We start from the raw sequence: 14,981 nt of genomic DNA, 5'->3' as shown, positions 1-14,981 counted from the left end.
GGTTTATAATGAAAGTACTTACAACATGTCTGTTAACATGCAGTTTTCTCTCCCTGCTGAGAAACATTGTGAATTCCCTCTCTGTGGGAATGTTAAATCCACGAGTCCTTCTGAACAGTTTGTCAGTGGGTTTTTCGTGTTTCACAGCATCAGTGGTGGGAGAAGGATTAACCCCCAGAACCCCAACAATAAGTTTCAGGGTGGATTTTTTGGCAAGTTGAATTTCTCTGATGAGTTATAATTAAAAAAGGAAATAAAACATACATATTTTTTAGCACATAGTTGATCAAGTCTGATTCTTTTTATTCCTCCTGCATTTGCTTTCATGAGCTTCATTAATTAGACCATGTGTAAGTACCAGTAAACTGAGCCATTTATCCTATCAGTTTAAAATAATAATAATAATAATAATAATAATATTAATAATAATAATAATAATAATAATAATAATACATCTGTATTTATAATCAGTATTCTAAAATAATTATTAATACTTCATATCTATAGTTTATTTCTATAATTGTATTTATTAATAATAATAATAATAATAATAATAATATATATTATTAGTATTATTAGCATTGTTATTATTATTATATTATAACAACTATAGTTAAACTATTATGAATAAGAATTTAAATAATTAGTTGTATACATAATTATTATGTATAATAATTAGAATAAATTTTTATTATCAATATTATTATGTACATAATCATTACTATGAAAAATAATTAGAATATTCAAAGTAAATATAATGTTATAATCAATATATATTATTATGTGTAATAATTAGCAAAATAAAATATTATTCATATTTAAATTATTTAATGATAATTAATTACAATACTTCTACTACTACTTTAATAATTACTATTATTATTTATTATATTATAAATTATTATTACAATAATTATAAATATTATGTGTAGTAATAGTATTGTTATTAATTACTATTAATATTATAACAACCATAATTTAATTGTTATGAAATATGAATTTTAATTATTCTAATTACATACATATATTACATACACATATATTATTCTAATTACATACATATATATATATATATATTATATATATTATTACAATATTATATGAATTAATATGTCTAATAATGAACATACTAAAAATATTAATAATATTAGAATAATAATTGTTATTATTATTATTATCATTATTATTATTATTATTATTATTTTATAACAGTACTTCTACTATTACAACTACTACAACAAATTAAAATTATTATGAATAATTATTATAATTATTTCAACCATTATTTTTTACCATTTGTTTGTTTTTAATTGTTTGTATTATTATTATTATTATTATTATTATTATTATTATGTATTACAACTATAATAATAAATAATTAATAAAATAAATAAATAAAATAACAGTTCTACTACTAATAATAATATTAATAATAGTAGTAGCAATAATAGTAATAATAATAATAATAATAATCATAATATAAATAGTTGTTGTTAATAATTGTTTTGCTATGATGTTCCAGGAGTGTTTCTGTATTTCTGTGGGATAAATAAAACAAAGAAAAGTTTTATGCTGACTGGGACAGACTGGACCCACTGGGGCCCCCTGGGCGTGGTCTCGGGAACGCGCGTCATAGGAGGAGGAGGAGGAAGAGGAGAAGCCGGCCGCGCGCTCCCGTTTAACAGCCACAGAGCGGCTCCGACAGACAGAGACACCGACAGACCGGAGAGCAGCTCCACAGACAGACAGACCGACAGACAGACAGACCGGAGGAAACATGAGGGAAATAGTTCACATCCAGGCCGGACAGTGCGGGAACCAGATCGGGACCAAGGTGTGTGTGTGTGTGTGTGTGTGTGTGTGTGTGTTTGTGTCAGTTACACACTGAGCTCACATATTCTGCTGCACCTTTTAAACATAAAAAACAAATTTTATCCAAACAGACTGAACTTCATTTTAAAGTTTTAAAGAAGTATATTGGGCATATTTTTCTAAAATGATGCAAAGATGGTAAAAAAATGAAAATAGTTCCATATGTATGAAACTGAATTTATTTCAGAGAGAAACTGTAAAAACAGTCTGAAGTCTCTGACAGTCCCGAACGGGTCATCAACTATGAGTTTCTGTTATAAAAAGTGACCAAATTTTGTGTTAAAATGTTGATATTAGTGTCAGAATGTCTTTATTCTCCATGTGACAAATATTCACTGAGAATCTGTTTACACAGAGCAGAGAGGAGAGGACAGGAGAGGCTGTTTACACAGAGGAGAGAGGAGAGGACAGGAGAGGCTGGAAAACATGACAGTACTTCAATAATGTTCACTATGTGGACTTTTTTTTGGAAATTCACGTCTTTTTTTGGTAATTTTGCAACTTTTCTTGGTAATTTTGTGTCTTTTTTGGTCATCGTACGTCTTGTTTTGGTAAATCTTTAGGACTTTTTCGGAAATTTTGTCATGTGACAATATTCACTGAAAATCTGTTTACACAGAGCAGAGAGGCGAGGACAGGAGAGGCTGGGAACATGATCATACTTCAATATGTACAATATCTTGACTTTTTTGGTAATTTTACATCTTGTTTTGGCCATTTTGTCTCTTTTTTTGGTACTTTTTGGTAATTTAATGTCTTTTTTTGGTAAATTTGTCTCTTTTTGTTGGTAATTTTTGGTAATTTTGTGTCTTTTTCGGAAACTTTGCCGGTCATGTGACAAATATTGACCTGAAAACCTTCTGATTTCTGTCATTTTAACCGTGTTTTGTACATGATTTTTGGTAATTTTGTCTCTTTTTTGGTAATTTTCTGTCTTTTTTTCATCCTTTTTGGAACTTTTGTGTCATTTTTTGGTAATTTTTTGTCTTTTTCGGTCATTTTTGTGTCATTTTGTAGAACATCTGTGACACTTGTGGACACTTGGAAAAGTGTTTATATAGTAATTTTAATTTTATATTTATCAGAGTAATTCAACTTTTTTATCCTGGTTTCTGTCGTTCCAACTGTGTTATTCTGCACTAAGACTGTTTGAGTTGTTCTGATTGTTCTGATTCCACAGAGCTGCAGGACTTTATACAGATTCATACAGATTTTATATGTTCCAGAGAAACACGAGAACACTGAGAGAAAACTATAAAAAGAGTAATAATGCACCTGATACATTTTAATAATAATAATAATACATTTTATTTGTAAAGCACTTTTCATGAAGAAATCTCAAAGTGCTACAAAAACCAGAAACAGAAAACAAAAGACTAAGAGAAAAATCGAACACATTAAAATCAGCAGTAAACAAAAAAGACACAGGTAATAAAGTACATTATTAAGAGATTAAGGTGCAGAGACTGACATCTGACAACCCTGGCCTGAGCTTCTTCTTCTTCTTCTTCTTCTTCTTCTTCTTCTTCTTCTTCTCAGTTTTGGGAAGTGATCAGTGACGAGCACGGCATCGACCCGGCGGGCAGCTACGTGGGCGACTCGTCTCTTCAGCTGGACAGAGTCAACGTCTACTACAATGAGGCTTCCTGTAAGTACAACAGTGTGTGTGTGTGTGTGTGTGTGTGTGTGTGTGTGAGTCACTGTGAGTCAGCACTCAGCTTGTTGTTGAACTCTGTAAAATGGTTTAAAGGTTCATAATAAACAGGATCTGACCGTCCATTCTGCATCATCCTGTTTTTAATCTATTTAATATTTTTTATAAATTTTAATCTCTTTTCAATAGTTGTGACTCTGCATCATATTATTCACCTTTGTACTTTCGCCATAATTTATTTTAATTGCCTTTTTAAATTTCTTTAAATTATTTCCTTTTAATTTATTCAAATATTTTCTTCTTTATTTTAATCAACCAATTTTACCTATTATATTATTATATTTGAATTGTCTTTATATATATTTTTTATTTCTTAAATTCTTTATCTTTTTTAACTTTTCAATAATTGTGACAATGCATCATGTTATTAGCATTACCTTTATATTATTTTTATGTGAATTGTCTTTTTATTTTTTTAATGTCTTTTCATTTGTATTAATTTATTTTTAAATAATTGTGACACTGCATCACATTATTAGCCAATTTAATTTTATTATTAAGTTTGAATAGCATTTTTATTTTATTTTATTTTTTTATTATTTTTATTTTTATTTATTCATTTTTAAATAACTGTTACACTTCATTATACTTTCAGCTATTTTACTTGTTGTATTTCAATATTTTAAATGTTTTCACATTTTATTTATTTTAATTTATATTTGATTTTTAATAATTGTGTCAATGCATTATATTATTAGCATTTTTGCTTTATTATATTTTAAATGTCTATTTATTTCCCTTATTTAATTTTTATGTCATTTTTATTTATTTTGTTGTTTTGAATAATTGTGACACTATATAATGTTTATATAATTAGTCATTTTACTTATTATATTATCATATTAGAACTGTCTTTTATTTGTTTTAACTCTTATTTATTTATTTATTTATTTTTTCATTCATTCATTCATTCATTTATTTATTCATTTAATACGTTTTATTATAAAATCTCATGATTTCATAATAAGCTGATGTTAATTTATTTGCTGCTTTGCGTAAATAACTTTTTAACAGTTTTTTTTTTTTTAAGTGCTCCTTTAAGGCTTTTCGCCTTCAGACTTCTTGACTTCAGCATTCCCGTCGTTCTTCATCACTGCGGCCTCTAGAGGGCGCCGATAGCTGCAGATGGGACGTAATTCGGCGCCGTTCAAACTTGTTTTTGGCGCCAAAAAGTGACGACTCTTCTCTGTTTGTGCAGCACATAAATACGTCCCCCGAGCGGTGCTGGTGGACCTGGAACCAGGAACCATGGACAGCGTCCGATCAGGAGCCTTCGGACAACTCTTCAGACCCGACAACTTCATCTTCGGTAACAATCACCTGCTTTCCTCACCACGTTCATTCTCTTTTAGGCTTTTTGTGCATGTTTACAGAGCTGTTCATGCTCAAGTCGTGAAATCTCTCCGCGCACATTTTTATTATGTCACATAACATAAAAACTAGAGTTGTCAAGTTTTCTTTGGAATTAATCTGAAAGACCACAGACTGAATGTAAATATTACACACGTCCCTTGTTGGTTTATGAGCGTTTCTAAAAATAAACTGTTAATGCTTTGTCTTTTTTCGGTACTTTTGTGTCTTTTTTTGGTAATTGTGTGTCTATTTTTGGTAATTTATGACACATTTGTTCATTTTTTTAGTATATTTGGGAAATTTTGCGTCTTCCTTTGGTCATTTTATGTATTTTGTTGCTCTTTTATGACACTTTTGGTCATTGAGTGTCTCTTTTGGTAACTTTACATCTTTTTTGGAAATTTTACATCTTTTTTTGGTAATTGTGTGTCTATTTTTGGTAATTTTATGTATTTTTTGGTAATTCTGTGTCTATTTTTGGCAATTTATGACACATTTGTTCATTTTTTTAGTATATTTGGGAAATTTTGCGTCCTCCTTTGGTCATTTTATGTCTTTTGTTACTCTTCTATGCCTTTTTTTGGTCATTGAGGGTCTCTTTTGGTAATTTTACATCTTTTTTTGGTAATTTTGTGTCTTTTTTTGGTAATTTTATGTATTTTGTTGCTCTTTAATGACACTTTTGGTCATTTTTACATCTTTTTTTGGTAATTTTGTGTCTTTTTTTGGTAATTTTATGTATTTTGTTGCTCTTTAATGACACTTTTGGTCATTTTTACATCTTTTTTTTGTCATTTTACGTCTTTTTCTTGTATTTTTTTTGTATATTTGGGTAATTTTTATGTCTTCCTTTGGTCATTTCATGTCGGTTGAGGAGGAGGAGGAGGGACGTTGAGGATAAATGGGTCAGCAGGCAGGGTGTGTGTGTCTGCATGCACATTCCCATGTGTTGTGGCGATCAGTTTACAGCTCACACATGGTTTTTCTCTGTGCCGATTGGCTGTCTGCAGGTCAGACAGGTGCAGGGAACAACTGGGCCAAAGGTCACTACACGGAGGGGGCGGAGCTAGTGGACTCGGTGCTGGACATCGTCAGGAAGGAGTGTGAGCACTGCGACTGTCTCCAGGTGAACACCACTCCCTCTTCTTCTTCTTCTTCTTCTTCTTCACCTTTTAATAAGTGTTGATTAATGAGCCCGCTCTGCAAACCACACACACATTCATCTGAAGCAGTTCTCTGAAGAAACACAGATCGGGTCAATAGAAAACTTTTACCCCATGTAGCCGGACACACAGTTTGTCCTGTCTTATATACCACAAAGTTCACTAAAGCAGTAGTTCTCAACCTTTTTGAGTCTCGACCCCCAATCTAACATCATGTTGTCTCACTGAACAGAATCTCACAGTTCAGATCAGACAAACTCAGTTGATACGACGAATTTTGGACAAATAATGAAGCAGACAACAACTAAAACATCTCTCTGTCTGTGCATTTATATATATTTTTTTTATATTCCATTGTTATTTTTAATCTAAGTGCTTTGCTATCAGTTTAAAGGTCCATTCTGACCTCCTGAGTGTGTAACAGTCAGCTTCAAGCCAGAGACTCCTTGGAAAGTAACAACTTGATACTTTGGGATTTTGTTAAAAACACTAAATTCTGCTCCTCAGAGACACTGAAGACATGATTGATTCTGCTGAGACCAACGGTCACATGACAAATATTCACTGAGAATCTGTTTACACAGAGCAGAGAGGAGAGGACAGGAGAGGCTGCGAACATGATCATACTTCAATATGTAAAATATGTTGACTTTTTTGGTCATTTTTACGTCTTGTTTGGCCATTTTGTATCTTTTTTTGGTACTTTTTGGTAATTTTATGTCTTTTTTTGGTAATATTATATCCTTTTTTTGGTAAATTTGTCTCTTTTTGTTGGTAATTTTGTGTCTTTTTTCAGAAACTTTGCCGGTAATGTGACAAAGACAGGAGAGGCTGTTTACACAGAGCTGAGAGGAGGGGACAGGAGAGGCAGAGTAGAGAGAATCCTTCAATATGTGGAGAAAACTGGTTTTACTACATTCAGAACACTTGGAAAAGTGTTTATATATAAATTCTGTTTCATTCATATTGTTTTAAATGCTGTAATCTGCCTGCAGGGTTTCCAGCTGACTCACTCTCTGGGAGGAGGCACCGGCTCCGGCATGGGCACCCTGCTGATCAGCAAGATCCGCGAGGAGTACCCCGACCGCATCATGAACACCTTCAGCGTCATGCCCTCGCCCAAGGTGTGATGGGAACACTGGAGCGGGGGAGGGGAAATCTCTCCATGCACATTTATTACTTCACATCACATAATAACTAGAGACGTAAACCGCCCGGTTGAGATGCGAGTTATCAAGTCCACAGACTGGATGTTGTAAGAGAGTCTCCTGTTGGTTTGTGGCCCGTTTGAAGCATCGAGTCTGGCGTTACGATGTCGCCATCTTTGTTTTTTGAAACCAGGAGAGACCGGACTGGACTGTGGAGGAGTTTATCTAAAAAAAAACCGTTAGCGCTAAAACTAAATGTACGCTCCTTGGTCATTTTAAGTCTTTTGTTGCTCTTTCATGACAGTTTTGGTAATTTTACATATTTTTGGGTAATTTTGCATCTTTTTGTGTCTTTTTTTGGTAATTGTATGTATTTTGTTGCTCTTTTTTTTTAGTTTTATGGTAATTTCCCGTAGTTTTTTGGTGATTTTGCATCTTTTTTTTGGTCATTTTGTGTCTTTTTTAAGAATTTTGTCTTTTTTTGGTAATTTTGTATCTTTTTTAAGTAATTTAGTTTTTTTCTGTTATTTTGGGTCTTTTTGTCTTTTTTAAATAATTTTGTCTTTTTTGGTAATGCTATTTTTTGGTCATTTTGTGTATTTTTAGGGTTAGGGTTAGTGTCATTTTGTGTCATTTTTTTTTAATTTTGTGTCTTTTTTTGGTCATTTTGATACTGCCTCCAGTATCTGGTTTTCGGCCTGGAGAGATCAGGGGTCAGGGGGTCGATAAATTTGCGCCAAAACGGGTCATTTTACCATCACAATGATTTCTAAAGTGTTTTATTGTGTTGTGTTGTTGTGTAAGTGCTGCATATTTCTGCTCTAAGCTGCCTCCCTCTGACCTGTCATTATTTTGTGTCCTTTTAGGTCATTTTGAGTGTTTTTTTGTTAATTTTGTGTCTTTTTTTTTAAAATAATTTTTTGTATTTTTTGGTAATTTTGTGTCATTTTCAGTCTTTTTGTGTCTTTTTTTTCATCATTTTGTGTCTTTTTGGGTCATTTTGTGTGTTTTTTGGGTCATTTTGTCTTTTTTAAATAATTTTGTGTCTTTTTTTGGTCATTTTGTGTCTTTTTTAAGTAATTTAGTGTTTTTTCAGTCATGTGTCTTTTTTTAGTAATTTTGCCTCAATGATCTATAAAGTGTTTAATTGTGTTGGAAATATTTCTGCTCTAAGCCGCCTCCCTCTGACCCGGCAGGTGTCGGACACCGTGGTGGAGCCGTACAACGCCACGCTGTCGGTTCACCAGCTGGTCGAGAACACGGACGAGACCTACTGCATCGACAACGAGGCCCTCTACGACATCTGCTTCCGCACCCTCAAACTGACCACGCCCACCTACGGCGACCTCAACCACCTGGTGTCGGCCACCATGAGCGGCGTGACGACCTCGCTGCGGTTCCCCGGGCAACTCAACGCCGACCTCCGCAAGCTGGCCGTCAACATGGTGCCCTTCCCCCGTCTCCACTTCTTCATGCCGGGGTTCGCCCCCCTGACGGCGCGGGGCAGCCAGCAGTACCGGGCGCTCACCGTCCCCGAGCTCACGCAGCAGATGTTCGACGCCAGGAACATGATGGCGGCGTGCGACCCTCGCCACGGCCGCTACCTGACCGTCGCCACCGTGTTCCGCGGGCCGATGTCCATGAAGGAGGTGGACGAGCAGATGCTGAACGTGCAGAACAAGAACAGCAGCTACTTCGTGGAGTGGATCCCCAACAACGTGAAGGTGGCGGTCTGCGACATCGCCCCCCGCGGGCTCAAGATGGCCGCCACGTTCATCGGCAACAGCACGGCCATCCAGGAGCTGTTCAAGAGGATCTCGGAGCAGTTCTCCGCCATGTTCCGCCGCAAGGCCTTCCTGCACTGGTTCACGGGCGAGGGCATGGACGAGATGGAGTTCACGGAGGCGGAGAGCAACATGAACGACCTGGTGTCCGAGTACCAGCAGTACCAGGAGGCCACCGCCAACGACGGCGAGGAGAACTTTGAGGACGAGGAGGACGAGATCGTCGAGTAAGGACGCCGAACGTGTCCGGTAAAAGCCTGACAGTTCCGTTTTGTTTGGTTTTGTTTGGTTTGGTTTGGTTTGGTTTGGTTGCATTGCGTTGCGTTGCGTTGCGTTGCGTTGCGTTTTTTTTTTTTCATTTTGTTTCATTTCATTTCCGTTTATTCCTGTCAATACATGGGCCAACGTTGGATCTGAGGCGTTTTAAATATTTTTGGAGGATAATTTACTTGTCATTTATTTATGACAGAAATCTAAAAAATAGTGTCCACAACTGTCACAGATGTTGTAAAAAACATTTTTATCCACATATTGAAGTATTGTCAGGCTTCCAGCCTCTCCTGTCCTCTCCTCTCAGCTCTGTGTAAACAGATTTTAAACGACACATTGAGAATAAAGAGATTCTGACCGAAATTTTGGAAAAAAAGACACAAAGTTACCAACAAAAACAGTTTTCTCCAAATATTGAACATATTGAAGTATTGTCATGTTTCCAGCCTCTCCTGTCCTCTCCTCTCTGCTCTGTGTAAACAGCCTCTCCTGTCCTCTCCTCTCTGCTCTGTGTAAACAGATTTTAAATGACACATGTAGATTAAAGACATTCTGACACAAATATCAACATTTTAACACAAGTTTCGGTCACTTTTTATAACAGAAACTTCCGTTTCAGGGGCCGTCGGAAAGTTTAAACTCCGACGATAATACCTGTTTTTAAAGTTTCTTTAACTTTTAAAAACAGGCATTTTTTTAAACCTGTTTTTAATAATTTGTAGAAAACGTTTTCCATTCGCCTCAAACATCGTTTCAGAAGTATTCGGTCAGCGAAACGCTTTAAATAAAGAGTGGATGCAGGACGGACAGCTCGTTAATCTCCAGAGTTGATTTCCCAGCAGTTCTGTTTGTGTTGTGGATTACCTCTCATGTCTGCAGGCCGAGCTGAGCTCTGCTGCCTCTTTGTGTCTCTGCAGCGTGATAATCCACCTGTTACTGTGCAGCTGCAGGCTGTCTGCTGCTGCAGGACGCCGCCCGGTCCTGCACGGCAACATGACGGAAATATTCCTTTTGCTTTCAGCAGCCATGAAAAGCTCAGTGCTGGTTTTGTGCTTCTGTCATTTTCCTTCTCTCTGGTTGTTTTGCAACTGTTTCTAGTTATTTTGCATCTTTTTTTGCACCTAGTTCCATTCATTTTGCTATTTTTATTGCACTTTTTTGGACAGTGTTGCATCTATTCTTAACAATCTAAGGGCTCTTTTTAATAATTTTACATTTAGTTTAGTTTTACATTTAGTCATTTTGCATCTAGTTTAGGTCATTTTGCATCATTTTTAGGTCTATTTTGGATCTTTCTGGTTGTTTTGCATTCATTTGTTAGCTATTTTGTTTCTTTTTGTGGTGGTTCTGCATCTATTTTTAGTCGTTTTTCACCCCCTTGTGGATATTCTGTAGTTGTTTTGTGTTTCTGTACCAATTTCTCTTCTCTGTAGTTGTTTTACATCTATTTTAACTATATTTTCAGTAGCTTTTCTTCTTCCTCCTTGACGATATTTTGTGTTTCTGTGTTAATTTTTCCTTTCTGTGACTGTTTTGCATCTTTTTCTGCACCTCATTTTGCTACTTGTATTGATTATTTTGTGTGTCTGTACTTATATTCCTTCTCTGGTTGTTGTTTTTTTAATCTATTTTTATTCATTTTGCATCCTTTTTTGTTTTTGGCCATTTTCCTCCTCCTTGAAGTTATTTTGTGGTTGTTTTGCTTCTAATTTTTGTCATTTTACATATTTTTTTGCACCTCATTTTGGAATATTTATTTGTCGTTTTGGATGTCTGTATTAATTTTCCTTCTCTGTGCTTGTTTTGCATCTGTTTCTAGTCATTTTGCATCTTTTTGTAGTTGTTTTACATCTATTTTTACTATATTTTCAATAGTTTTTCTTCTACCTCCTTGTCGATGTTTTGTGTTTCTGTATTAATTTTACCTTTCTGTGACTGTTTTGCATCTAATTTTTGTCAGTTTGCATCTTTTTTGCATCTCGTTCTGTTCATTTTGCATCTCATTTTGGTATATTTATTGGTTGTTCTGTATTTCTGTACTAATTTTCTTTCTCTGTGGTTGATTTTGCATCTTTTTGTAGTTGTAGTTTGACATTAATTTTCACAAATTCTGGGCTAATTCTTAATACTTTGACACATGTTTTTTAGTTATTTTCTGGTGTTTCTGCATCTGTTTTTAGTCCCTTTTTTTCGTTTTGCATCATTTGGTCGTTTCGCATGTATTTCCAGTCATTTTGGGCCTCCTTTATTCTTTTTGCAACTAGCTTTGATCATTTTGCACTTTTTTTGGACAATGTTGCATCTATTCTTCACAATTTAAGGGCTCATTTTAATCATTTTACATTTAGTTTAGTTTTGACATTTAGTCATTTTGCAACTAGTTTTGTGGTCTATTTTGCATCTTTGTGGTTGTTTTACATTCATTTATCAGCTGTTTTGCTTCTTTTTGTGGTGGTTCTTTATCTATTTTTAAGTCGTTTTTCACCCCCTTGTGGATATTTCTTTGTTGTTTTTTGTGTTTGTACTAATTTTTCTTCTCTGTGGTTGTTTTGCATCTGTTTTTAGTCGTTTTGCATATTTTTTGTAGTTGTTTTACTTCTGTTTTGACAAATTCTAGGCCCCTTTTTAATAGTTTGACATGTTTTCTGGTGATGTGGAGAGATGTTTCATATCGTCCACATGTTGTATTTAGATATTCACATATTTCAGTGTATGATTCTTTCTGTCACAGCGTTTTTACAGACAGTTTGACTGTTTTTCCTCCAACAGGAGCTGGAACGCCGAGCGGCAGTTTGACGAGCCAATCAGAGAGCAGGAAGACAACTTCAGCCCAATCAGTTAAAGGCAGAGGCGGGTCATCGTGTGAGAAAAGAAACCCAACAATCCTGCAGAAAGAATGTTTCCTGTTTTATATCATCAGGATCCAAGTCACATATTTAATATGTTTATAATTCAAAATTAATTTAATTAATTTAATTACTTTACCGTGACTCAAACTTTTTTTTTTCTGTAAGATTCTGAAAAAACACTTATTATTTTTGAACATTTTGAAAATGTTTTTGTAATTATTATTATTATTATTATTATTATTATTCTCCACATGGAGTTCAGTCAAATAAATTATTTTCACTGTCGTTTAATATTTTAAAAGGCTGGGAAAAAATAAACTTTAAATAAATAAATATTCCTTGGACTTCACAAAATGAATAAATAAATAAATAAATAAATAATATAACTGTTTTGCAAATGAACTTTTAATTTGGAGTTCAATTTATTTAGTTTGTGTTCAGTGAAAACAAACAAATTATTTATATTCATAGTGGTGATTATTACTGGAAATATGAGCATTTTCTCTATAAAGAAGTTAAAGACGTTTCTAAAGAAAATGTAACTTTTCTGGTTTGTTTGAACTAAAGTTCCTCATTGAACCATTGAAGTGGGAGGAGCCTGAAATATCTCCGTATTCTGATTAATGATTGAAAACTCTGTGATGTTTTTAATGTTTGTTTTTCAGAGATTCAAACCTACAAACTGACAAAAGACGAATAAAGTTCCACTTCCCACTTTTACCTTGAGATTATTTTGTGTCTATTTTATGTCTCCTTGTAGTTGTTTTGCATCTAGTTCAGATCATTTTGCATAGTTTTGCAGGTATTTTCAGTATATTTAGGCCTCCTTTATTCTTTTTCCAACTAGCTTTGATCATTTTGCATCCTTGTGGTTGTTTTGCATCAATTTTAAGCAATTTTTGGCCTCCTTTTTGTGGCTAGCTTTGATCATTTCGCACTTTTTTGGCGATGTTGCATCTATTCTTAGCAATTTTTGGACTCCATTTAGTCTTTTTACATTTAGTTTTACATTTTGCATCTTTTGTGCTTGTTTTACATCTAATTTCAGTAAGCGTACGTCTTATTGTCATCAATTTGCATGTTGCTGTTTGCAACCAGCTTTAATGGTTTTGCTCTCTTTTTTGGCAATGTTGCATCCTTTCTTAGTAATTTAGAAATTTTAGGATGCCATTTAGTTGTTTTGCATTTGGTTTAGATCATTTTGCATCATTTGGTTGTTTTGCAGGTATTTCCAGTCATTTTAGGCCTCCTTTATTCTTTTTGCAACTAGCTTTGACCATTTTGCATCTTTGTGGTTGTTTTGCATCCAGTTTAGGTAGTTTTGCATCATTTTGTGGTTTATTTTCAGTAATTTTAGGCCTCCTTTATTCTTTTTGCAACTAGCTTTGATCATTTTGCACTTTTTTGGCAATGTTGCATCTATTCTTAACAATTTAAGGGCTCCTTTTAATCATTTCACATTTAGTTTAGTTTTTACATTTAGTCATTTTTCAACTAGCTTTGGCAATTTAGCATCTTTGTGGTTGTTTTGCAACTAGTTTCGGTAATTTTGCATCGTTTTGTGGTCTATTTTCAGTCATTTTAGGCCTCTTTTATTCTTTATGCAACTAGTTTTGATCATTTTGCACCTTGCATCTTGTAAAATAATTTGTTTTTTCTTTGTGGTGTTGCATCTGTTTGTTTTCTGCAATTTGATGTCAGACATTTGTGAGTTCCTTCATCTCTTCCTGTAATTGCCACGAGCGGCCACTAGGCGGAGCTACAACACAACTGACTGAACCACCTGACAAACATTTCACTACCAACATAAAAAGAAGTTCTCAGAAGAACTCTGACTTTCTGCTCTGATGTCAGAGTGTCTCTTCTGTGTGCTTTTACAAGTATTTTCTGAGAGGACCAATTACATTTTTTACACTGTGAAAATGAGGACGTTTTGGATTTTGAGGACGTTTTGCCTTCAGAGGCCCGTTTGAAGGTTCACACTGTATTTTAGTTTAATTTATTTAGAATCTGCTTTAAGTTTAGGTTAGAGTTACACTTTAAACAGAAAAAGGAAAAGAAAGAAATGTTCTGTATTACTTTACAGGGTTTACATTAAGTGCAGATACCATAAAAAACATAAATTACATTTAACCATAACATAAAAGTTGAAATCTGGAAATAATATAATTGGACTATTCACAGTGTTATTTAAGTGCTTAAAAATTCACATATTACTGAATGTAAAATTAAGGGAACTACATATATATATATATTTACAAACACACACAGATTAATACAGGCAAAAATATAATAATATAATGGGAAATTACATTTTAATTTTTTTATTTACAGTGTTATTTAATTGCCTAATGGTCTTGAATGTTAAATTAAGGCGAATTCTATATAAAAAAAAATTGTCATCATATTGCTGAAAGTAAAATTAAGTTTTAAAAAATGTACTTTCTGTTTGTTATTTTGCAGTAAAACTTTAAATTTATTGTAAAAAAAAACAGAAATTGCAAAAACAACTAAAAGTCTGGCAGGAAATATTTCTTAACACTTTCTGTCATATTGAGGTAAAAAAGAAAAGAAAAGAATAACTTGATTTATATTTTTGAAATATAGATATTTACTGCTTATTATCCAATTTTTAAGGTAATTGACTTAAAAGTGATTGAAAGTTGTTTAGGTTTATTTGACGGTAATTTTTTTATACAGTTTTTTTTGCTTATGGCTTTTTTCTTTTACAGTGTACTGCACAGGCTGGAAAACTGTGTGGTTGTGTGTGTGTGTGTGTGTGTGTGTGTGTGTGTGTGTGTGTGTGTGTGTGTGTCTGTGTGTGTGTG

General features: G+C 33.9%; 1 protein-coding gene across 2 annotated transcripts; it reads left to right on the top strand.

Annotated features, from left to right (window-relative positions):
* The first annotated feature begins 3,414 nt into the window (after window positions 1-3,414).
* Window positions 3,415-12,280, top strand: tubb6 (tubulin, beta 6 class V). Of its 2 annotated transcripts, XM_059326794.1 has the most exons (6): window positions 3,415-3,520; window positions 4,785-4,895; window positions 5,950-6,065; window positions 7,098-7,226; window positions 8,447-9,261; window positions 12,074-12,280. In XM_059326794.1, exons 2-6 carry the CDS (start codon window positions 4,835-4,837, stop codon window positions 12,144-12,146), a joined length of 1,194 nt encoding a protein of 397 aa, XP_059182777.1. In that variant the 5' UTR covers window positions 3,415-3,520; window positions 4,785-4,834; the 3' UTR covers window positions 12,147-12,280. The 2 variants fall into 2 exon arrangements, with proteins under 2 accessions (XP_059182777.1, XP_059182776.1); XM_059326793.1 differs by lacking the exons at window positions 3,415-3,520; window positions 4,785-4,895 and having other exon boundaries at window positions 5,825-6,065.
* The last annotated feature ends 2,701 nt before the right edge of the window (window positions 12,281-14,981 follow it).

The sequence above is a fragment of the Centropristis striata genome, chromosome 23 (genome assembly GCF_030273125.1).
Source record: "Centropristis striata isolate RG_2023a ecotype Rhode Island chromosome 23, C.striata_1.0, whole genome shotgun sequence".
NCBI classification, from domain to species: domain Eukaryota; kingdom Metazoa; phylum Chordata; class Actinopteri; order Perciformes; family Serranidae; genus Centropristis; species Centropristis striata.
Note: the sequence above shows the minus strand (reverse complement) of the source record. Positions and strands in the feature narration are given on the sequence as shown.

Coding starts and splice junctions, on each gene's coding strand:
- tubb6 (XM_059326793.1), top strand. CDS start 5,841: ATGGGTCAGCAGGCAGGGTGTGTGTGTCTGCATGCACATTCCCATGTG. Junction 6,066..7,097: donor AGCACTGCGACTGTCTCCAG/GTGAACACCACT, acceptor ATCTGCCTGCAG/GGTTTCCAGCTGACTCACTC. Junction 9,262..12,073: donor GAGGAGGACGAGATCGTCGA/GTAAGGACGCCG, acceptor TTCCTCCAACAG/GAGCTGGAACGCCGAGCGGC.